The following is a 25,304-nucleotide window of genomic DNA, read 5'->3' as shown; positions in this document are numbered from 1 at the left end:
GTAGCAACGCCAGAAGATAGTAAGAAATTGCAGAATGGCCTGCAGAGAACTGATGAATGGTGCAGGCTCTGGCAGTTGATCCTGAATGTAAATAAATGTAACATATTGTACATACACAGGAAGAGAAACTCACTACTGTACAGCGACACTATTGATGACAAACAGCTGGAGACAGTGCCTGCCGTAAAATATCTAGGCGTAATTATCCAGAGCGACCTTTAGTGGAATGACCATTAAAACAGATAGTGGGAAAAGCAGACACCAGACTCAGATTCATCGGTAGAATCTTAAGGAAATGTAACTCATCCACGAAAGAAGTTGCTTATAAGGCGCTTGTTCACCTATCTGGGATCCCTATCAGGTAGGACTGATAGAGGAGATACGAGAAGATCCAACGAAGAGCGGCACATTAAGTCATGGGACTGTTTAGCTGGCGAGAGAGCGTTACAGAGATGCTAAACAAATTCCACTGGCAGATGTAACACGAGAGGTGGTGTGTATCACGGAGGTATTTACTACTGAAATTTTGGGACAGCATTTTTCAGGAGGAGTTGGGCAACATATTACTTCCCCCACATACATATCGCATACTGACCACGAGGACAAAATTCGAGAAATAGATAAATTAGAGGCTTACCAACAATCATTCTTCCCACGCACTATTCACGGTGGAATAGGGTTGGAGAGATCAGATACTGTTACCAAAAGTACTCTCTGCCACATACCATTAGGTGACTTGCCAATCAATATGCTGTAGATGCTTCCTTTACATGCTCTTGCCTGTATTGAAAGTTTCAAGTTCCTCATTGAGATATGACACTATTAATTTTTTATCTAGTTTACTGAATAATATATATACACACCCACATGATTTACCAACTGACCTGCCTACACTGTGAAGCTTTCTATGTAGGAATGACCAGCAACAAACTGTCCATTTGCATGAATGGACACAGGCAGACAGTGTTTGTTGGTAATGAGGATCACCCTGTGGCTAAACATGCCTTGGTGCACGGCCAGCACATCTTGGCACAGTGTTACACCGTCCAGGTTATCTGGATACTCCCCACTAACACCAACCTGTCAGAACTCCGGAGATGGGAACGTGCCCTTCAGTATATCCTCTCTTCTCGTTACCTGCCAGGCCTCAACCTCCGTTAATTTCAAGTTGCCGCCGCTCATATATTTCCTTTTAATAATGTTATATGGGTAACTGTATTTGTCTTTTAATGTATCACAATGTAGTTTCTATGATAGTTATCCATTTTAAAAGTTTGTCACATGTATTTTACATAATGTGTTTTTATCAGATTATGTTTTTTGCGTAAATGATGACTACATCCAAGCTGACAGTAGTGACATCTAGGGATGATGTAGGCAAACAGATTTCTGGTAGCTACTGTACTTCAGTAGCCAGTTGCAATAATTGTGTGGATGATGTGGCCTATTCTACACCTTATTTTAGATCTATATGACAATGCTATGCTGATTATATTTATATGCTTTGACGATGCCATTATGGCCGTATCACTTTAGGACATGGTGTAAAAAGGTATGTTTTACCGTATTCTCTGTACATCTCCCTGGTTGAATGAGAGTATATTGTGATACGTATTGCTGTATTATGTTGAAAGACACACTGCCCACTAGGTGTATATATTTGTATATTATAGATCTTAGGATGGTCATTACGGACTGAAACCGGTCATCATCTAAAGAATTCATATTGGGATCAAAGACTGGAATAAAAAACATTTGGCAGTATTGGATCACTGTTTGTATACACGATCATGTCGCAGTTGGTGACAATAGAGAAGAAACTCAAATCCACAGAGTCTCAGTATCGTGGTTGGGCATAAAATGATACTGGATCCTTCTGTCACTGGTCTCAAGATGTAACCAAAAACTTCAAAGAAAACCACAGTTGTATGTAATTTCCCCCGACATACTGTAATTGGGAAAATTACAGTTTTGTTAGTGGTGGGTGTGATAAGACATACTGTGAAACACTACTAACTACCTTCTCTGAAAACTACCTAGAACAGGTAGTTAGGAAACCACCCATGATGCAAATGTATAGGACGTAATGGCAGCCAAATTTGAAGGCTGTTCAAAAAGTAAGGTGACTTTTCAAATTGCACAGGCAACATACATTCGATTATCGATTTTTTAAATTTTTTTATTTATTTATTTTTTTCCCACAATTACTGTGGCATAGTGCGTCATGAAGTTTTGCCCCAAGGTCGTATGGTCAATAATGAGTATTACCTTGACATTATGTGACGTTTGTGAGAAGCAATATGCAAAACACATCCCCACAAAAAAGTGCGTAATTGAGGAAAAAACAATTCATGACTTTTGCATCATGACAATGCTCCTGCTCGTTCATTGTTGCTTGTGAGAGATTTTTTGGCCAAAAATAACAGGACAATCATGTCTCAGCCACCATATTAACCGGATTTTGACCCCCCCTCCCCCCCCCCCCCCCCTGCGCTTTTTTCCTATTGCCAGAACTGAATATCTTTTATTGCATTGGCAATGTCAGAACTGTTTTTCACCCCGAAATTGACAGAGAAAGTGTACACTGCTTCAAGTTTGTTGCTAAGAAACTTATTTAGTTTACAACATGGCGGTGACAAATTGTTAACAATTGGACGGACTGGGTTTCCTTCTCTATGTATCTTAACCTGCGATCTCAGTTGGGGGAGTTTGGGATTTATCATTTTTAGCAATTTCTTTTCATAATTGTTAAGCAGAAACTGGGAATGCATTTGGCAGAAACCGGCCACACCCCATGCAATATCAAGAGTTGTATGCGAATTCTACACAGGGCAGAGAAGGGTTGTGCTCTTGACTTGTTGGAGGAATTGGAGATTTACAAAGCGAAAAATTATGAGCCTACTAGGGTACTCAATGGACAAAGCGATTTGTGCCCAATGCCTACTTTGCTTTGTTTGATAACTTACTACAATAACCAAATAATGCCTCGCATCTTTATACCTAGCCTTACTTGATGATTTATGTCGATAACAGTAGGCATTTACCTTACTTCCATACATTAATGGCACTAATCCTGTAACAAATTATGTCCTACCTATTCATTGAATTTATAATCAGACTATATAATTTTATTTATTGACTGTTAATATGTTGTTTAAAAGTTTCCTGTGGGAGATATATCACGTTGTATGTAAAGCCCTCTCGTGGTGAAGTTCTTAAGATTGGTGCATGCCTGGCGACCGACCCAACAGAGGGCGCTGATCATTGGTCTGTTCTTTTTTCAGCTGTCATATAGACATTTTATCTTTCATAGGCAATTTATAGGTTGCTACAGCAACTGTAATACGTATATTAATTGTTGACCGTAAATTCACCATAAAAAGGATCGGTCCTATTCTATTCATATATTTCTTTTTAATAATGTTATATGGGTAACTGTATTCGTCTTTTAATGTATCAAAATTTAGTTTCTATGATAGTTACCCATTTTAAAAGTTTGCTACATGTATTTTACATAATGTGTATTTATCAGATTATGTTTTTTGCGTAAATGATAGATTACATCCCAGCCGACAGTAGCGACATCTAGGGATGATATAGGCAAGCAGATTTTTGGTAGCTACTGTACTTCAGTAGCCAGTTGCAATAATTGTGTGGACGATGCGGCCTATTCTGCACCTTATTTCAGATCTATATGACGATGCTATGCTGATTATATTTATATGTTTTGACAATGCCATTATGGCCTTATCAGTTTAGGACATGGTGTAAAAAGGTATGTTTTACCGTATTCTCTGTACATCTCCCTGGTTGAATGAGAGTATATTGTGATACGTATTGCTTTATTATGTTGAAAGAGACACTGCTCACTAGGTGTATATATTTGTATATTATAGATCTGAGGATGGTCATTACGGACTGAAACCGGTCATCGTCTAAAGAATTCATATTGGGATCAAAGACTGGAATAAAAATCTTGTCTATTGTGATAAATACACCACCTCCATTTCCAATTCGCTTATACTTTCGATATACAATCAAAATTTCCCTAAAAATCTCACTGCTACCAGTATCACATATCAACCAGCTTTCTGCACCTACTAGTATGCGAGTTTCACTACTTTTAGTGAGCGGTTCAAACTCCAGCACTTTGTTGGTAGTGCTTCGACAGTTTACCATTAGTATTTTAATACTCTCATCTGTGGAGGTATTTCTTTCAATCTTACACTAATATTTCTGGGTTTCCTATGGCTATCGTTATCTGTATTGGATGGAGAGCTGCTTAATCTAAAAACACCTTGCATGCACCCCACACATGGTCAGCTACCTGAGCAACAGCCTCTGACTTGTAGTGCGCACCTGGCCTATTTGTGGTGGACCCTACAGTTCTTGACCCCACGGTGCAAGTCAAGGTAGTATCAGCTTAGCTTGTCACAGAACCTTCAAAGCCTCTGGTTTAGTCCTACCACTACACTCAAGTCCAACGTGCCATTATCAGTTCTGGGGACAATGCTGCAAACCGTGAGCTTTATTGAAAGTACATGCACAAGGCTGGTCTTTTCAACCTTCCCTGCCAGTCACTGAAATAACCCAAGTATGATCGTGGAGCCCAGACGATTTGCATCATTTGGTCCAACATGCCTGACAATCTGCAGTTGATTGCAACCTGTTCCATCAATGGCTGCTGGAATAGCCTCTTCAACATGTTGAGTGAGGCCCCCAGACACATACACTGAGTTCACCTGGTGTCCTTTCCTATCACTTGCTGCCATTTCCATAAGGGGTACCATCATTCACAATAAGTCTGAACTGCTAATGCTTAATATACCCCTTGACAGTGTAGTGTTATAGGCCCTTTACTGTTCCTTATCTATATAAATGATTTGGGAGATGGTCTGAGCAGCCGTCTTAGGTTGTTTGCAGATGACTGCTGTCATTTATCGACTAATAAAGTCATCAGAAGATCAAAACAAATTGCAAAATGATTTCAAAAAGATATCTGAATGGCGCCAAAATTGGCAATTGACCCTAAATAACAAAAAGTGTGAGGTCATCCACATGAGCGCTAATGGGAATCCATTAAACTTCAATTACATGGCAAATCAGTCAAACAAAGGCCGTAAATTCAACTAAATACCTAGGAATTACAATTATGAACAACTTAAACTGGAAGGAACACACAGAAAATGTTGTAGGGAAGGCTAACGAAAGATTGCATTTTACAGGAAGGACACTTAGAAAATGTAACAGATCTACTAGGGAGATGGTCTACACTACGCTTGTCCGTCCTCTTTTAGAACGCTGTGGGATCCTTACCAGATAGGATTGATGGAGTACATCGAAAAAGTTCAAAGAAGAGCAGCAAATTTTGTATTATCGCGAAATATGGGAGTGTCACTGAAATGATACACAGGATTTGGGCTGGACATCATTAAAAGAAAGGCTTTTTCATTACGAAAGAATCTTCCCACGAAATTACAATCACCAACTTTCTCCCCCGAATGTGAAAATATTTTGTTTACACCAACCTACATAGGGAGAAACAATCACCACAATAAAATAAGGGATATCAGAGCTCGTACGGAAAGATATAGGTGTTTGTTCTTTCTGCACGCTGTACGAGATTGGAATAATAGAGAATTGTGAAGGTGGTTTGATGAACTCTCTGACAGGCACTTAAATGTGATTTGTAGAGTATGCATGTATATGTAGATACTGGACAGAACAGGTTTCCCAAAACATGTGAAGTGAGTTCCACTGGCTCAGTTTCAGTGACAGACAGCACCTCAGACTTGTTGGTCAGCAGGATCGGTACAACACCCTGAGTCCTCCATGGTCCCCGTCCACCCAGTACAGAATGCCTATATCTACTGTTGACGTGTCACTCGCAGTCAAGTGGACAATGACAGATCCTATACCTTGTGCAGAGAAGGCAGGATCCACAGAGAAGGAAGGTACATGAGGTACCTCAGGTACTGGTATCACAGGTACTAGACTCTCAGGAGCTTCTCCAACACACCAATTCGCAGCAGTTGTCAATCGTTTGACAATAGTCAGGGCGATTTCCAGCTACTAACCAATGTTGAAGTACCATATTGGCCCACAAATAAGCTGCACTCTTTATCCAAATTTCACCCTCCAAAAGTTAGGGTGGAATTTTTATCCACTACTTTGTGCTTTTATAACACTTGCTCTAAATAAATTATGCTCAGTCTGTAACCAGAACTAGTGGCAAGGCATTTTATTACACAACAATGCAAATTTTTACCAGTATTTTTTTGGCATTAACATCATTTAGATCTACTGGTTTGTTAGCTTACAATTTTATTTCAGTTGAATACTGATAAGAAACTTGATTTATATGCTGATATGAATGACCTTTTTGATTGAAAAGCATTGTCAAGCCATGGAATTTTTATGTCAAAACCACAACCAACAGAGGTGCCAGAAGAAAGTACGGGCTGGAGTGATCTAATGTGCAGCATTGGGGCACTTCGGAAGAAAACTGGAACAATGCAGTTTCAATGAGAAAATCATTCAGGGAGCCACAATGTGGCATATATCCGTAACTTGCGTATGTGCAATACAATAGAAAAGATAGGACACCTATCTCATGAGAAATAATCCAACTGAAGGCCTTGGAAATATCAAGTGTCTTAAACATGCTGCAAGGAGAATTCCATCAAAGTACTGGTTGTTGTTATCAGTTTACGTGGAGAAATAACTTTGCTCTCTGACAATGTAATACACTAGTACAGAGTATGCCAACGTATTTTGAGGAGAAAACGGTTAACTTTCAGTGGTAAGTCATTCAGTTGTGAAGTGTCATTCATACTCATTTCCGTTAGACACTCAGACACGCCATACATAAAGAAAACTTTCCTGAAGGGTTAGTGATTTGCTGCTAAGAAAAGGGCTGGATAAAAATGCAACTGGTTGTTGACCAACTGTCTACTGTTTGGTTTTTCCGACATAATGAAGAGCTTGCTAAGAAAGCCATGCTAGTTTTGGATGCTTTTAAAAGACATCTAAATGCTGAAGTAAAAGATAAACTTGCTACACAAAAGACAGAGCTTATCACAATGTCTGGAAGAATGACCTCAAAACTACAGGTGTTAGATGTGATCTTAAACAAGCCATTCAAGGTCACACTCTGAAAAATATATTCGGATTGGCTCCTGGAAGAATCTCACGCCTTTCACCAACCGGTAAAGATTAAAAAGACGCCAGTCACTCTTCTGTGTGAATGGATTCTTGCTTCATGGTCCTATACCTCATCAGAGTGCACTACCATGGGGTACAAGAAATGGCTGAATACTGAGTGCACTGAATGGCACCGAGAATGACGTACTTTGGGAAGGGAATTAAGAAATTGATGGTAGTGAGAGGGATGGAGTGAATAATACAACTGATAGTGATGAGAGCGAATAACACAAAATAGGGTACCAGTGTGTTTGGTGTCAACTTCTTGTATCATTTGTTAGCACAAATGTTTGTGGTACATAACTGCATTTTACATGATACTACAAGTAGATTTCAAGCTATTTTTCTCCTATCGATCAGTATGTGGCTTATTTTGCGCAAAACATTTGTTTTATCTCATCCTCTTAAGTTAGGGGCGTGGATTATATGCAGCGGTGGCCTATTATTGGGCCAATACTGTACATCATTTACATTGTTGAGGTGAGAACTGCTTGTTTTAAAAACCAGTAATTTAAATTTGGTGACATTCACCTTGAGGTCCTGGGTCCTGATCACTGAAAATTGTTACTGCTATTACATCACTAATAGCAAATGATACAGCTCCTTATATTACCTATCATAGATTAGAACTGAGGTGTCATCTGCATAGCTTAATATATGGGAGACTTCAGTTTTTTGAGAAGTTAGCTACGGTTTACCGTGTCGAATGCTTTTGTCAGCTTCAAGAATGATAATTTTTAACTTCATAGACCGGCATAGTGGTGGAAGAGAAAATGTTTTCGAAGATGCAGAATTGGAGACATTGCTGACTGAAGACTCATGTCAAACTCAAGAAGAATTGGCACGATTAGTGCGAGTGACACAGCAGGCCATTTCAAAACATCTCAAGGTTATTGGCATGATTCAGAAAGAAGGAACTTGGGTCCTGTGCAAGCTGAATCCAAGAGAAGATGAACGGCATTTGTGTGTTTGTGAACAGTTGCTTCAGAGGAAAAAACAGAAGGGATTTCTGCATTGCACTGTGACCGGGGATGAAAAATGGGTTCACTACGATAACCCTAAACACAAAAATCATGGGGATATCCTGGCCATGCTTCCACATTGACGGCCAAGCCAAATATTAACGGCTCCAAGATCATGCTCTGCATTTGGTGGGACCAGCTCGGCGTCGTGTACTATGAGGTGTTAAAATCAAGTGAAACAATCACAGGTGCTCGGTATCGAAAGAAATTAATGCATCTGAGCAGAGCATTAAAAGACAAACAGCTGCAATACAGCGAGGGGTACGATAAAGTGATTTTGCAGCACGACAACGCTTGACCCCATGTTGCAAAAGAGGTCAAAATGTACTTGGAAACATTAAAATGGGAGTCTTACCCCACCCGCCGTATTCTCCAGACATTGCTCCCTCTGACTATCATCCATTTAGATCAATGGCGCATGGCCTGGCTGACCAACACTTTCGATCTCATGAAGAAGTCACAAATTGGATCGATTCATGGACTTCTTCAAAATATGAACAATTTTTTTGGCGCGGGATTCGTACACTGCCCGAAAGATTGGAGAAAGTAGTGACCAACGACAGAAAATACTTTGAATGATACATGTGTAACCAATTTGTTTCATTAAAGCCTCAAATGTTGGCAAAAAAAACAGCGGAAGCAAAGGTGTACACCCTGTAGTATCTTGCTAAAGCTGGGAGTTAACGATATTGGGCTTCCTTACTTCTCTATACACTGGTTTCACAACTCTCATATTTAGAACAACTGGAGAAATGTTTCCTCTAATGTTGCAATTAAGTGGGTAGGTAAGAGGTTCTGAGCTTCCTTTTAAGCACTCCTTACTAACTGCACTGGATATGTCATACCATCTATGTGAATTTTTTTCTTTTAACATGTGTGTTGTCTTGCAATCTTGTGTAAACACACAGTAAAATTTGTCAGTAGCCACCTCTACATTCAAAAGTATTTGTCATTCACAAAGAATTAAGACAAAGAGTAGAGTGAATCATTGAATTTAAAAATAATGAGTGAAACAGATAAATATGTATACTTACATCCTTTTCCCTCAAATTCAAATCTCCACCACAAATAACAACCTTTTCTTCAGGACACGTCAACATTTCCTGAAATATCCTCTTCAACTGATTTATTCTTTCAGCTACATGGTCTGCAGTGCTCTCCAAGTGAGTGTTAATGAGCAATAAATTTAAGGGTCCAATATGAGCCTACAGAAATTATGGAACATATGTTAGTAGACTGTACATAATGATACTGAGAATGCATAGATACAAGTTATGGAATATTAGTTGATTTACACTGAAACATTGTGTCTACAAGATGCCAATGTTATAGTCAAACATTTTAACAACTCCTCTACAAATTTCTAAATTTATAAGAGACAGACAGTACACAATAACTTAAGCATTTCCTTTCTGACAAATTTATCTTGACCCCTCATTTCCCCGTACAGGGACAGATTAAACTTATGATACAGAAACTGTAAACCTGATATTGTACAGAACCAACTGGCAGTCAGCTGCAAGCCAGTTTTCTAGTTACCTATCTCCCCAGTTCCTCAGTTCTTTAACATCTCTCTCTCTCTCTCTCTCTCTCTCTCTCTCTCTCTCTCTCTCTCTCTCTGTGTGTGTGTGTGTGTGTGTGTGTGTGTGTGTGTGTGTGTGTGTGTGTGTGTGTGTGTGTTTAATGAATACAAACTATTTCTAAAACGAATGCCAGTTCAATTACAGCTATCGGCACAAACAGGCTGCAAACAATTCGTACTCCCTGGAGAATACCTCGTCCCAGTGTCCCATTGAAGTAGAGTTGTAGGACTAGTTGTGTGCAATAATACATGAAATACTTTTTCTGCAATTGATTAGCTGATATTATGTTATAAATTAAAATATGGAAGTGAAAAGTACTGCACTGACAAGAGTAAGGAGCCAATGTTTTCTTAATATTGGACTTACAAGTGACAGTGAAAAGTGACAAGACACTGTTTTCTCATCACTGATGAAAATTATTGATATATCAAAACTTTCTTGGAGTACATTCAACACTTTTTGTTTATTTGAGAATTCCCCATCCACAAGGATCAACAGCCCAGGTGCAAATCTCAGTATTCAGCAATAAATTATCTTCATTCACAACGAACCAACTGCTAGTACATTATACAAAAGGCAATGTGGATCGGAACGAAATCAGTTTTTCTGTGTTCAATCTTTTCTGACTTCAGAAGGAAATAACGAAAAACGTTGTTTGGTCCCCTGGCCAGTAATGCTGAATATTTCAGGCTGAAATCTGATAGCATTTGATCTTTCAGACCAAAAGTCTTTGGTCTGTTAGTGCTCAAGAGTCCTTCCATAAACAATCATATTAATAAACCAATACCATACACAGTAGCAGCGGTAACACCGGTTCCTATTAAGATCATCGAAGGAGAGCACTATCGGTGTTGTCTGGCACTTGGATGGGTGACCATCCGGTCTTCCGAGCGCCGTTGGCAAGTGGGGTACACTCAGTCCTTGTGAGGCACATTGAGGAGCTACTTCTGAGAAGTAGTAGCTCCAGTCAAGAAGGTGACAACAGAAGGGAGAGCAGTGTGCTGACTACATGCCATTCCATATCTGCATCCAGTGATGCCTGTCTGCGGAGGATGACAGGGCAGTCAGTCAGTGCCATTGCAGCTTTGAAGGCCTGTTCAGATGAAGTTTAGTTCAGTTTATGCACATTAGCGCTGACACAGCAGATGATGAATGCAGTGCTTCATCTCCATGTGCTGTGCTTAAGATGAAATGAGCCATGAAGTAGTTCCTGGTCCACCATGGGCACTAGTTACAGCTTCTCCTTGGGAAAAGAAGTTCTTTATCTAGAGTGAAAGAAGGGTTTCCAGTCATCTAGGGTCCAACCTATACAGTCACAAGCCCAGGAGAGGAGATGCAGGCGATGATGCGCTGTTAGCAAATGCATTCGCATCAGTCATTCGCTGCCATAGCCCATGAAAGCCCAATTCCACCACACTGTCCTGACGAATACATTCATCATACTTCCCACATTGATTCCTGAGGTCGTTTCATACGGTGCTGCTTGTCTGTTAGAAATGACAATTATACACAAACACCACTGCCCTAGGTCGTAAAGTGAAGGCTGTCGGCCACTGCATCGTCCATAGTGAAAGGTAATGGCTGAAACTTGGCATTCTTGGCACTCTCTTGACACTGGATCTCTGAATATTGAATTCCCTAATGATTTCCAAAATGGATTGTCCCCTGAATCTAGCTCCAGCTACCATTCCACAGTCAAAGACTGCTAATTCCCATTGTCAACCATAATCACATAAAAAATCTTTTCACATGAATCAGCCAAGTGCAAATGGCAGCTCCTTCAATGCACTGCCCTTTTATATCTTGCATATGGGATACAACTGCCATTTGTATACGTGCATATCATTATCCCATGACTTTTGTCATCTCAGTGCGTATTACTGCATTGCTAAATCAGTACATCATCCCAGTTGCACGTTGCCTATCTCAAGGCTTCCAGGGGCAACAAAAAATTGATTTTCAGTACTTCACACATTATTGATCAAACTTAAAATGGTATGATAATCCACTCATTAAGAGATTTAATATTACATTAAAGGTTTAACACAATAAGGCAAGTCTTAAAGTTAGGCACTAAGTATATGTCTTGAGGTAATGGTGCATAAATTACCCACACAATATTAATCAAGTATTTGAGAATGAACACTTTGTAACTTCCTGACTTTAATGTAATTTCAAACCTTTTCTAAACTTATTCCATTAGTCTATGGATGAACCACTTGCATGAATATCAAGAGCTCAGATGGAAACCCAATTCTAAGCAAAGAAAGGAAAGCAGAAAGGTGGAAGGAGTATATAGAGGGTCTATACAAGGGCGATGTTCTTGAGGACAATATTATGGAAATGGAAGAGGATGTAGATGAAGATGAAATGGGAGATATGATACTGTGTGAAGAGTTTGACAGAGCACTGAAAGACCTGAGTCGAAACAAGGCCCCGGGAGTAGACAACATTCCATTAGACCTACTGACAGCCTTGGGAGAGCCAGTCCTGACAAAATTCTACTATCTGGTGAGCAAGGTGCACGAGACAGGTGAAACACCATCGGACTTCAAGAAGAATATAATAATTCCAATCCCAAAGAAAACGTGTTGACAGATGTGAAAATTACCGAACTATCAGTTTAATAAGCCACGGCTGCAAAATACTAATACGAATTCTTTACAGACGAATGGAAAAACTGGTAGAAGCCGACCGCGGGGGAGATCAGTTTGGATTCCGTAGAAATGTTGGAACACGGGAGGCAATACTGACCCTACGACTTACCGTATTTACTCGTATCTAAGCCGCACTCGAATCTAAGCCGCACCCGAAAAATGAGACTCGAAATAAAGGAAAAAATAATTTCCCGAATCTAAGCCGCAGCTGAAATTTGAGACTCGAAATTCAAGGGGAGAGAAAAGTTTTAGGCCGCACCTCCAAATCGAAACAAAGTTGGTCCATTACAATGGTCGAATGAATGTAAGCTGAAAATGCATTACTGTACTGTGTCATGCATTGTTTGTCGCATTCCGATAATTAATGTTCACGACCTGTCGCCGCTCGCGGCATGGTTTGCTTTTATTCAGATTGTGAAGGGAGACGAAAATTTAATAGTCATGGGTGACTGGAATTCAAGTGTAGGAAAAGGGAGAGAAGGAAACATAGTAGGTGAATATGGATTGGGGGACAGAAATGAAAGAGGAAGCCGCCTGGTCGAATTTTGCACAGAGCACAACATAATCATAACTAACACTTGGTTTAAGAATCATGAAAGAAGGTTGTATACATGGAAGAACCCTGGAGATACTAAAAGGTATCAGATAGATTATATAATGGTAAGACAGAGATTTAGGAACCAGGTTTTAAATTGTAAGACATTTCCAGGGGCAGATGTGGACTCTGACCACAATCTATTGGTTATGACCTGTAGATTAAAACTGAAGAAACTGCAAAAAGGTGGGAATTTAAGGAGATGGGACCTGGATAAACTAAAAGAACCAGAGGTTGTACAGAGATTCAGGAAGAGCATAAGGGAGCAATTGACAGGAATGGGGGAAATAAATACAGTAGAAGAAGAATGGGTAGCTTTGAGGGATGAAGTAGTGAAGGCAGCAGAGGATCAAGTAGGTAAAAAGACGAGGGCTAGTAGAAATCCTTGGGTAACAGAAGAAATATTGAATTTAATTGATGAAAGGAGAAAATATAAAAATGCAGTAAGTGAAACAGGCAAAAAGGAATACAAACGTCTCAAAAATGAGATCGACAGGAAGTGCAAAATGGCTAAGCAGGGATGGCTAGAGGACAAATGTAAGGATGTAGAGGCCTATCTCACTAGGGGTAAGATAGATACCGCCTACAGGAAAATTAAAGAGACCTTTGGAGATAAGAGAACGACTTGTATGAATATCAAGAGCACAGATGGAAACCCAGTTCTAAGCAAAGAAGGGAAAGCAGAAAGGTGGAAGGAGTATATAGAAGGTCTATACAAGGGCGATGTACTTGAGGACAATATTATGGAAATGGAAGAGGATGTAGATGAAGATGAAATGGGAGATATGATACTGCGTGAAGAGTTTGACAGGGCACTGAAAGACCTGAGTCGAAACAAGGCCCCCGGAGTAGACAATATTCCATTGGAACTACTGACGGCCTTGGGAGAGCCAGTCCTGAATAAACTCTACCATCTGGTGAGCAAGATGTATGAAACAGGCGAAATACCCTCAGACTTCAAGAAGAATATAATAATTCCAATCCCAAAGAAAGCAGGTGTTGACAGATGTGAAAATTACCGAACTATCAGCATAATAAGTCACAGCTGCAAAATACTAACACGAATTCTTTACAGACGAATGGAAAAACTAGTAGAAGCCAACCTCGGGGAAGATCAGTTTGGATTCCGTAGAAACACTGGAACACGTGAGGCTATACTGACCTTACGACTTATCTTAGAAGAAAGATTAAGGAAAGGCAAACCTACGTTTCTAGCATTTGTAGACTTAGAGAAAGCTTTTGACAATGTTGACTGGAATACTCTCTTTCAAATTCTAAAGGTGGCAGGGGTAAAATACAGGGAGCGAAAGGCTATTTACAATTTGTACAGAAACCAGATGGCAGTTATAAGAGTCGAGGGACATGAAAGGGAAGCAGTGGTTGGGAAGGGAGTAAGACAGGGTTGTAGCCTCTCCCCGATGTTGTTCAATCTGTATATCGAGCAAGCAGTAAAGGAAACAAAAGAAAAATTCGGAGCAGGTATTAAAATTCATGGAGAAGAAGTAAAAACTTTGAGGTTCGCCGATGACATTGTAATTCTGTCAGAGACAGCAAAGGACTTGGAAGAGCAGTTGAATGGAATGGACAGTGTCTTGAAAGGAGGATATAAGATGAACATCAACAAAAGCAAAACAATGATAATGGAATGTAGTCTAATTAAGTCGGGTGATGCTGAGGGAATTAGATTAGGAAATGAGGCACTTAAAGTAGTAAAGGAGTTTTGCTATTTGGGGAGCAAAATAACTGATGATGGTCGAAGTAGGGAGGATATAAAATGTAGGCTGGCAATGGCAAGGAAAGCGTTTCTGAAGAAGAGAAATTTGTTAACATCCAGTATTGATTTAAGTGTCAGGAAGTCATTTCTGAAAGTATTCGTATGGAGTGTAGCCATGTATGGAAGTGAAACATGGACGATAAATAGTTTGGACAAGAAGAGAATAGAAGCTTTCGAAATGTGTTGCTACAGAAGAATGCTGAAGATTAGATGGGTAGATCACATAACTAATGAGGAAGTATTGAATAGGATTGGGGAGAAGAGAAGTTTGTGGCACAACTTGACCAGAAGAAGGGATCGGTTGGTAGGACATGTTCTGAGGCATCAAGGGATCACCAATTTAGTATTGGAGGGCAGCGTGGAGGGTAAAAATCGTAGAGGGAGACCAAGAGATGAATACACTAAGCAGATTCAGAAGGATGTAGGTTGCAGTAGGTACTGGGAGATGAAGAGGCTTGCACAGGATAGAGTAGCATGGAGAGCTGCATCAAACCAGTCTCAGGACTGAAGACCACAACAACAACAACCGCCGCTTACAATAAAAAAAAAGATGGCAAGAGACTGCTATTTGTTGTTATTTACACTGCTGCTTTCTTTGATAATGATCAACAAGAACCAAATAATAAACTGCGTATGACAGATGTTCTGAACGAGAGTTTAGCGAAAAATTTTCTCCGTTTGAAAATCTTTGCAGACGCCTCTTTAGTACATTATTATCTGCACAGAAATTAGAGCCATCTTAGATTTAAAAATCTAGTCAATTGCCGTGCTTCATTTCTGACTATATCACTATTAGGCATAAGAATAATACGAATATGAACATGACATATGTATATACTTCCACGTTTGTGTTGTCTCACTCTAGTTTCGTAGTTTATTAGGCAGACAGGATTTAAATGAGATAGCAGCAAACACGAAAGAATACATGGCAAAATGTTTATATTCATATTATTCTTATGGTGAAGAGAATACTGCATGTGATTCAGAATTCACAAAAGTTCCCATTAGCAACCATCTCTTCTCACAGGTAGAAATAAAATCAGAACGTAGAATTGGCCATACTGACAAACATCGCAAACGGTCTTGCCAGTCGGATTTTCGTAGTACATTGAAAAGCGGCTACATTCGAAGATGAACAATACGGAATTTGTATTTACTTCGTTGGATAATGTATGAAAATGCAGTGGTCGAAATTCGGGGCGGAGAAAAAAAGCTCGTCTTCCACTTTTTTTTTTTAATTTATTTACTGACGCAGAGGTTTTGGTGCCAGTATTTATCTTTGTGCCTGTAAAAAATGCCTGTGTAGCGCTACATATATTCGATGGCAGAAGTTAGTTGTGGCGGCACCTACCAACATATTTCAGAACTTCCGCTTACTTTGCACTCGATTCTAAGCCGCAGGCGGTTTTTTGGATTGCAAAAACCGGAAAAAAAGTGCGGCTTAGATTCGAGTAAATACGGTATCTTAGAAAATAGATTAAGGAAAGGCAAACCTACGTTTCTAGCATTTGTAGACTTAGAGAAAGCTTTTGACAATGTTGACTGGTATACTCTCTTTCAAATTCTAAAGCTGGCAGGGGTAGAATACAGGGAGCAAAAGGCTATTTACAATTTGTACAGAAACCGAATGGCAGTTATAAAAGTCGAGGGGCGTGAAAGGGAAGCAGTGGTTGGGAAGGGAGTGAGACAGGGTTTTAGCCTCTCTCCAATGTTAGTCAATCTGTATATTGAACAAGCAGTAAGGGAAACAAAAGAAAAATTCGGAGCAGGTATTAATATCCAGGGAGAAGAAATAAAAACTTTGAGGTTTCCTGATGGTATTGTAATTCTGTCAGAAACAGCAAAGGACCTGGAAGAGCAGTTGAACGGAATGGACAGTGTCTTGAAAGGAGGAAAGATGAACATAAACAAAAGCAGAATGAGGATAATGGAATGTAGTCGATTTAAATTGGGTGATGCTGAGGGAATTAGATTAGGAAATGAGACACTAAAAGTAGTAAATGAGTTTTGCTATTTGGGGAGCAAAATAACTGATGATGGCCGAAGTAGAGAGGATATAAAATGTATACTGGCAATGGCAAGGAAAGCGTTTCTGAAGAGAAATTTGTTAACATCAAGTATAGGTTTATGAGTCAGGAAGTCCTTTCTGAAAGTGTTTGTATGGAGTGTAGCCATATATGGAAGTGAAATGTGGACGATAAATAGTTTGGACAAGAAGAGAAGAGAAGCTTTTTAAATGTGGTGCTACAGAAGAATGCTGGAGATTAGATGGGTAGATCACATAGCTAATGAGGAAGTATTGAATAGAATTGGGAGAAGAGAAATTTGTGGGACACCTTGACTAGAAGAAGGGATCGGTTGGTAGGACATGTTCTGAGGCATCAAGGGATCACCAATTTAGTATTGGAGGGCAGCGTGGAGGGTAAAAATCGTAGAGGGAGACCAAGAGATGAGTACAGTAAACAGATTCAGAAGGATGTAGGTTGCAGTAGGTACTGGGAGATGATGAAGCTTGTGCAGGATAGAGTAGCATGGAGAGCTGCATCAAACCAGTCTCTGGACTGAAGACCACAACAACAAACAACAACATGGATGAACAATCCAAAACTAATAAAGCCAACAAAATTAGGGAGTTAGTTTCTGAACTATAATGGTTTTACATGATGAACACAAAATATTTAACACATTAACTCATTTTTACATCAACCAAACACTGAAAGTGTTTTCTACATGGGAGTTTGATTTTCTAAAGAATTGGGAGCGGGGGGACTACGGGGTGTGCAATCCATGCACAAAATTAACAGGTAAATAATTTAGGAATAAAGGACACCGTTCACTGAATGGAAAAGGCATTGAGTCGTTGACAGGCATATACAGAATAGAAGAAAGTGTGTGCCCATCTATGAGACATTGCTTCTGCTACTGGGTCTCCTTTACCCTTAACTTTTTTACATTCTGCCAAAATTTTCCTTACTATGGATAAACAGTTAACATTTATTACGTTTATTTATATGCATGCTGTTATGGGTGACGCATCACTACTAATCTGCAAACAGTATAAAATTATTAGCACATTTAAGCCAGCAAACAGTGAAAAACTTCTGAAGCTATGTTCAAAGTGGCTTTTCCATGTTTCTGGCAGGATTGAATCATGCTGAAAGAGAAACAGAGAGAGAGAGAGAGAGAGAGAGAGAGAGAGAGAGAGAGAGAGAGAGAGAGAGAGAACGGCACTGCAAGTTTTCTGGTATTCTTAAAAAGAAGGCTGCAGGAGATTAGGACCACAAACCTTATTGTATTTTCTGTTTCACATTTTAATGATCTACTAGTGTTGGCGTGTGAATACTAAATTCGAAGGAGCAAACGCAGTAATGCAAAATATATGAATGTTTCCAAAATGCAACCTTCGTAAATATTAGTAAAATAGGTACAAGATTTCCCTTATCAACCGTCTGTATCTAACCATACTGGGAGAATACATGGCAATCAAACACTTTTAGATGTAGTGCTAAAATATTACAAATAAAGACTATAGTGCTGTCAAACAGGAAATTCATGTGTGAATGAACTGTTTGAAGATACATTGTCAAAAGACAAAAACGATAAGTTTTTACTTTATAACAATGAAAATATTCCATTTATGGCAACATAATGTAATTGGACAGATAAAAAAACTACTCACCAAGAAGTGGGAGGATAACACACATATAAAAGAAGGTTATACTTATGCAAGCTTTGATGGTTACCCCGCCCCCGCCCTTCCCCACCGGAATACCCACATGGCTGGAAACCCAAAAGAAATTGACTGAACAAGCAGCAAGGACAAGACCTGCAAGAAGGTCATGGATGGTAGAGACCAAGAGGTGGGAGGAAAAACACCAGGCAATAGCCTAAAGGCCACTCGTCCTGTCCATATGTAACAAAACTAGGGTGGGGGAGGACCATTCAATGAAGTAAATGGTCCAGTAAATGGTCATAAGTTCTGCAGTAAACACCTCACATGTGGCAAGAGATGGAGTTCTGTGGCAACAGAATACGTGATTGGTGGATTTCGAACCATCAGTGTAAGAAAAGCATGCCGAAACTCCCATAAGAGCGCGCACAAGGAAGGGGGAGGGGGTGTTCAGGAGAGACCATGGGGAACACCAGAAAGAGGGAGGTTGGAAACCACAGCGAAGAGAAGGCAAGCAGAGACCAACTGGTAAACCCACACAAGGACGGGCAGCGGGCGAACAGTGGGCATGGGATATCCTGGAGCTGTGAAAAGAGTAGAACTGGTGCACAGGAAAAAAGTGGATAGCAATTGCACAGGAAACCAACAGCTGGGACCGCCAAACCAAAAGGGGGAGGTCCCAGTGTCAACCAGAAACTATAGACGGGACTAATGTAAAAGTCTCTGTTGGCCAAACAGATACCACAATGGTGGACTGGACCTAGAGGAGCAGTTGAGCCATAAACTTGGCAATCTTAGTCCAGTTGCGACAGAATTAAGGCCCGATAAAGGCAGAGAAGAGTTGAATGATCTGTTCCTAAAGAGGTGTGGTAAAGGGAGCGAAGGGCATTGAGCTTAGGTAAAGAGTCAGTCTTCAGAAGGCGGATTTAGGTATCAAGTATGCCTTTTGTCATAAAGAAGACCCAAGAAACAAAACTAGGGGACCAGTCAGGCATTGAGAGACAATGTAGAGCTTTGGATCAGGACGGACCATAGTACAGTGACAGAAATGGACCACCTGCCATTTAAGAGAACTGAAAACCATGTGAGTGAGTCCATGTAGAAGCATGTCGGATGGCACCCTGGGACTGGTGCTACACAGATGCCACTGATTGGGAACTAGCCCAGAGAACAGAATCATCTACGTATAGAGCAGGGGTGACTACTGGTCCAATGGAGGCTACGAGTTCATTAATACCTACAGGGAAAAGGACACTTAATATAGAATCATGTGGAACACCATCCTCATGGATTCATGGAGACCTAAGAGGTCGTCGGTCCCATCAGATTAAGGAAGTAAGTCGGATGTACCCTTTCAAAGGAATCATCCCAGCATTTGCCTGAAGCAATTTAGGGAAATCACAGAAAACCTAAATCCGGATGGCCATATGTGGGTTTGAACCATCAACCTCCTGAATGCGAGTCTAGTGTGCTAATCACTGCGACACCTCGCTTGGGGGGAGAGGGAGAGGGTGAGGGGCCGAGGGAGATATTGCAAAACGTGACCGCAGAGGCCAAGTGGCTCTCAAGATGGCAACTGCTTCCAATGTGGCATAAAGGGGTTATCCACATACTAATGTCTGTATGGACCAAGGCGCAAATGCCACCGGAAACACCCAAAGGGCCAACCAGGCTTTAACAGAAAGCACAGAGACTACGAAGAATAAAAGGAAATAAGGGATTGCAACTCTAGAAGCTGACAGTAGTACCCATAACAATCCATTGAATAAGCATGGAGTGGGGATCCAGAAGGTGGCGGTAGTATCTGTTACAATTCTTTTCAATACACATGGAATGGTGATCCAAGTGGGAGGCAAACAGGCTGAAACTAGTCACACTGCTTGGGCACCAACTGTCACCAACAAAGACAGGGCAACATCCACAGATAAGAGATGAGACACCAGTCGCAAAGGGGGAGTCGGTAGCTCTGAGAGCACAGGACGGGCCTTGTCCTGTGACTTATGATTCTCTTCCTTTTTCGTAAGTTGAGGACAGCAGGGCCCAAACGGATATCAGGTTTGAGCGAGATGTGTAACAGAGAGAGTGTGCACGACCATTGGACATACAGACTAAGGATCCCACAGGCGACTTGTTTAAGCAGGCCTCCAATCTGGGAGCCACCAGGGGGAGGGGCCTGGGAAAGGGCCTGCTAGCAGCAGACACTAAGCAAGTGGGACACTTCTGTAACAGGGTAGGGGGAGCAGCAGCCAGGAAGGTGGGCATGGGAACCACAAACCACAGGGGAGGGGGAGAAGAGAGGGGGTGGGATAGGGATAAAGAAGAGGCATGGGGGCGGGGGGGGAGGACGTAACAGAGGTAAAGTTAGATGTCATACACGCAGGTTGAAGACCATCACATTTCTGATCAGCCTCAGTGAATGACAAACAATCAATGGACTTACACTCCCGTATCTTCTCTTCCTTCTTATAAACCGAACAATCCAGATACCTTGGAAAGTGATGGTTCTGACAATTAACACACATGGAGAGCAGAATACAAGACTGAAAAGTGAAGGCATTGGTCCGATCATATTAGGGAAGGATGGGGAAGGAAGTCGGCAGTGCTTTTTCAAAGGAACCAACCTGGCATTTGCCTGAAGCGATTTAGGGAAATCACAAAAAACTTAATAAGGATGGCCGAATGTGGGTTTGAACCGTCCTCCTCTTGAAAGCAAGTCCAGAGTGCTAACCACTGTGCCAGAGACGGAGGAAGAGGAGGCAGAGTGGGAGGGGCGAGGAGAGGGAGTGAGGGACACTGGGAAGGAAAAGTAGCCCGGGAAGGAAGAAAGAGCCACAATAGCTCGGAACCCCATGTGAACCATGCATGAGCTCACAAAAGAGCCAAGCCCACTAGACAGATTATAGCAGTACGGAAAAGGGAAGGGATTTCAAACGTGGTTTCAGAAGGCGTAGCACAGTGTCAGCAGCAGTACAATTTATATGTAAGGCATCACACAAAAACTGATGCACATAAGCTAGTAGCAGGAGTTTTTGTATACTTTTTCAAAGCCTTCGGGAGGGTATACCATATACTTTCTGTCCAAATTTGCAAATGATATTGTCAGTGCTGATCTTATGATGTCACTAGACTCATATTTGACAAAAAAGCAACAATGCACTGAAATTTTGTATGAAAATTAGATAGACAGGAAACAGTCCAGAATGAGAATCATTAAATTCTGTCTACTATAGGGCTCAATATTGGAACAATTTCTGTTTATAAGAGGTGTAAATAAGGTTCCAAGCACTGCAGAATAAGAACCTTTTCATCACCATGTACGCCAATGATTCATATGGTCTTTGCTCAACAAAAGATCTAGGTAATTCATGGCAATTTACAGAGATATAGACAGTTATTCCATCATGAAGTCAGATGTAAATAATCTACTGCAAATTCAAAAGGAGCAATGATGTACACACAGTTTTTTCACACAAAGAAGAGCAAATCAGATGAGTGCGAGGACTGGAGTAAGCAAGCTCTGCCTATTGACTCACAGCACACAGGCTGCTATGGGCTGAGGGATAGTGCAGAGGTAAAAAGCCATGCTAACGTCAAACAGTGGTGGCAACACAATCTCAATTTGGGTGACAGTACCCCTGATTAGCCACTGGCACAATGGCTGTCAACTCCTATGTATGGTATGTGTACGAAAGGAAAAATTGAGATGGGGCGTAGTAAAAGTTTACAGGATTTGTGAAATGTAAATTGGTAGTTTCTTGCTGAATGATGGAACTTGTGGCTACTAATTCTGTATTAATTCTCACAGACAACTCGAAATTAAAAAGAAACAATAGTAAAATTTACAATACAGCAATAAAAACAGAATGTGTTAAATTTTAAACATTTATTCACATAGCTAATGTATATACTTATAAATGACTCAGTCTCATTAAGTTCTCCATCTGTGCCTAATGTGTTACTGTTGCTACTGCAGTACCAGTATTGATAATGATTTTGTCTAATACTGCTATTTCAATGAGAGCGTCACATCTCCAGTAATCTTCTTCCAATTGCTGGACCTTCCTGCAGTGTTCTTCCCAGTCATCAGCAGTTTCTGACAGAAAGGACTCCTTTCAATCTTAAACAGATTGTCTTTGGACAAGTCCCCTGAAATGTTTTGTGCTCTAAACAACTATTTTTACTTCTGCCCATACTGAAGGGTGTATAATAAATATGTATAATAATTACATGTTATTTATGGTTGTTCACAGCAGAATGACTTATTAGACATTAATTGAACTTTTAGAGACTTTGACATGTTAAGCAACAATATTTGGAAGTGGCAGCAATCTAACAAGGAAAGCTGGCACATGTGTGACAATGGTCATGTTTCTGCCCAATGTGAGAAGGCCGATGACCAGCAGACTTTGCGCAGCAGCAGTCAGCACTTCAACAGATCAAAGACCAAGCTGACAGGCAACGCTACCAAGGAGAACAACTACCAGTGCCGTCTGTACATCAGTAGTCAATGCTCCATAAACTGTAAGTGTACTGAACTAACGTGCACGACATATCTGACAATGCGGAGGAGATGACAGGGTGTGCGGACATTGACCATGTTTCTGCCCAACATAAGAAGCATAGGACAACGACCGAAGGTCAGTCGCCACCCCAGAAACTTTGCGATATTGGCAAAAACACTGTATAAATACCTCCGATAAATGGGTATGAGGTGGTCCTTTGGAGTGGTCCTTCAAGGGGAGAAAGAAGACTTGAAGAAACATCATGTGGACAGACGGACCAATGGTTAGTCAATGATCATCATACTTCGCTACAACGACTTAGCCGCTACACTGCTCGACAGAAGACGATGTCGGTACTGCACCAATAGGTCAAGGCAGAAGATGCCATACCAGATGTTACCAGAAAAATGTTTGTGTGGTAACTACCCAGGTGGCTAGTGAGGGACTACGGCCTCACCAAATGGGTCACCTGTGAACTCAGAGACTGCTGAACTCCGCCAGAAGATGCCGCACCTGAGAGTCGCTGGTTCGATTCCGGGACGGACAGCTCCACCTTCTGCTGTAGCCAGTTGTTAATAACGCAACGAGTGAATCCACAAGGAGAAGACTAAGCCATCACTGCAGTAAGTCACAGGCACTGTACTGAATGGAAGAATAACCTGCCAGAGCGCCGCTGCAACACGAGACGTCGTCGCATCCGCTGTCACTAGAATCTGCAAGCTACGACTCCACCTCTACAAGGAATTGAGCAAGTTAAAACACAATGTATTAGTCTGTTTGTTTGAAGGGTCTTATATCTCTATAAATAACTGTTAGTGGAACCACCAATGTTTCACTCAGACCTCACCCATCGAGCCAAGGAAAGAGCCCATTTCACCACCCACAAAGTGTTGCTTCCTTCCTGCCATCCCTGACAAAATAATGACCTTTGCTCCCCCTGTCACTGATGCTCAATATCTAGAGTCCCTAAACCCTTGCCCCCTACAAAACCGCACTGAGATCATATTTATAGGGCGGCAAGTGGACAAATGGCTTTCCTCTTTTGCCATTTTGTCGATCATGTTTTTTAGCTGGTCTATGTGCTTGAATTAATGTAAACAGAGCCTGCTTCCTCATGCTCTTATTACAGGCAACATACCTCTTTTGCAACCATTCCAATATCCTTCCTTGGTATCATATTTTGTAGGTATTTTTTCCACCTTTTCGTTATGGTATGAAGTGTTGTCCATCACAGTGACCAAGTTTGGAGGAAGATTTGCAAAAAATATATTTGCAAACCATCTTTCAAAGTTTCCAGAGTTCATTTGACTACAGTAACACCTTTTATGGATTTAACATAGAATTTTAGTTGAGCTTCCCTGAAAAAAATCGCTTCTTCAAATCATCACCTCCAATAAGTCTTTTAGAGGAGGTTCCCCACCCCATAACTCTGACATCATGATCTTTATGCCCACATTTACCATCATATTACTGTGGTTGGTTTCCAAATATGTTTCATTTCTACAATGAAATGCGACCACCAATGTCGCCATGCTCTAGCAGTAAGGATCCCTTATTCTGCACATTTTCTCCATGTGAATCCCACAGACAACAAAATATTTTGCAGAGATATAACAACACAAGTCCAGTCGATTTTTTCCTCAAATTTGGTAGAAGTTTCTGTAGACTGAGAGCAATCTCCTGCACCAAGTAGCAATAAGTCTTCGATTGTTTGTCTCACGACACACCTGTTAAAATTATCCATTGGATTTTCCCCCCATTACATCTTAGAACCTGACCTAAGTGAAAGTAATACAAAATCAGAAAGTAAAAGTCAATTTAAGCAGAATGTGTAATTACAAGTAGCAAGGAGAGATAGACAATTTGAAACCACTTCTGTGGTAGGGTAGGTTATGGTCCCAGGTATCACAGCATGCAGCCACAAGTAACTGAATAAAAATAATAATGGCAGTCATTTCTATTGCAAAAACATATATAGTCATGGCAACTACAGCTATGAATTGCATCTTGGAAAATAGAAAACCAATTCAGCTGTATGAAAATCCTCTTTTTTCATTGGCCGCTCAATATGTGTACAATAAAATAGGGATTTTCATACCGATGAATCTGTTTTCTATTTTCCAAGATGCATTTCTATTACGATGTAATATCCTGACGTGACATGAGTTGTGCCAACTGCCTTTGGCACAGTCTAGTACCTGAACAATTAGGCTGCATGAGGGTCTCTGAAAAATCTATTTTGTTCTTCCATACTGAGTAACCTACTGGATGGCAAAAACTATTTTCACACACAAAACG

General features: G+C 40.7%; 1 protein-coding gene across 7 annotated transcripts in view; it reads right to left on the bottom strand.

The window, feature by feature from the left end:
- LOC124785359 (tyrosyl-DNA phosphodiesterase 2-like) overlaps positions 1–25,304 on the bottom strand; it is a 170,404-nt gene that overhangs the window by 37,068 nt on the left and 108,032 nt on the right. For all 7 annotated transcript variants that reach the window (XM_047254176.1, XM_047254180.1, XM_047254179.1 and 4 more), the window contains one exon: positions 9,260–9,430. In XM_047254176.1, coding sequence (XP_047110132.1) covers positions 9,260–9,430 — 171 coding nt within the window. The remainder of the gene's footprint in view (positions 1–9,259; positions 9,431–25,304) is intronic.

This window comes from Schistocerca piceifrons, chromosome 1 (genome assembly GCF_021461385.2).
Source record: "Schistocerca piceifrons isolate TAMUIC-IGC-003096 chromosome 1, iqSchPice1.1, whole genome shotgun sequence".
Lineage (NCBI taxonomy): Eukaryota > Metazoa > Arthropoda > Insecta > Orthoptera > Acrididae > Schistocerca > Schistocerca piceifrons.
The sequence above is the reverse complement of the archived record's forward strand: the minus strand, read 5'-3'. Positions and strand labels throughout refer to the sequence as shown.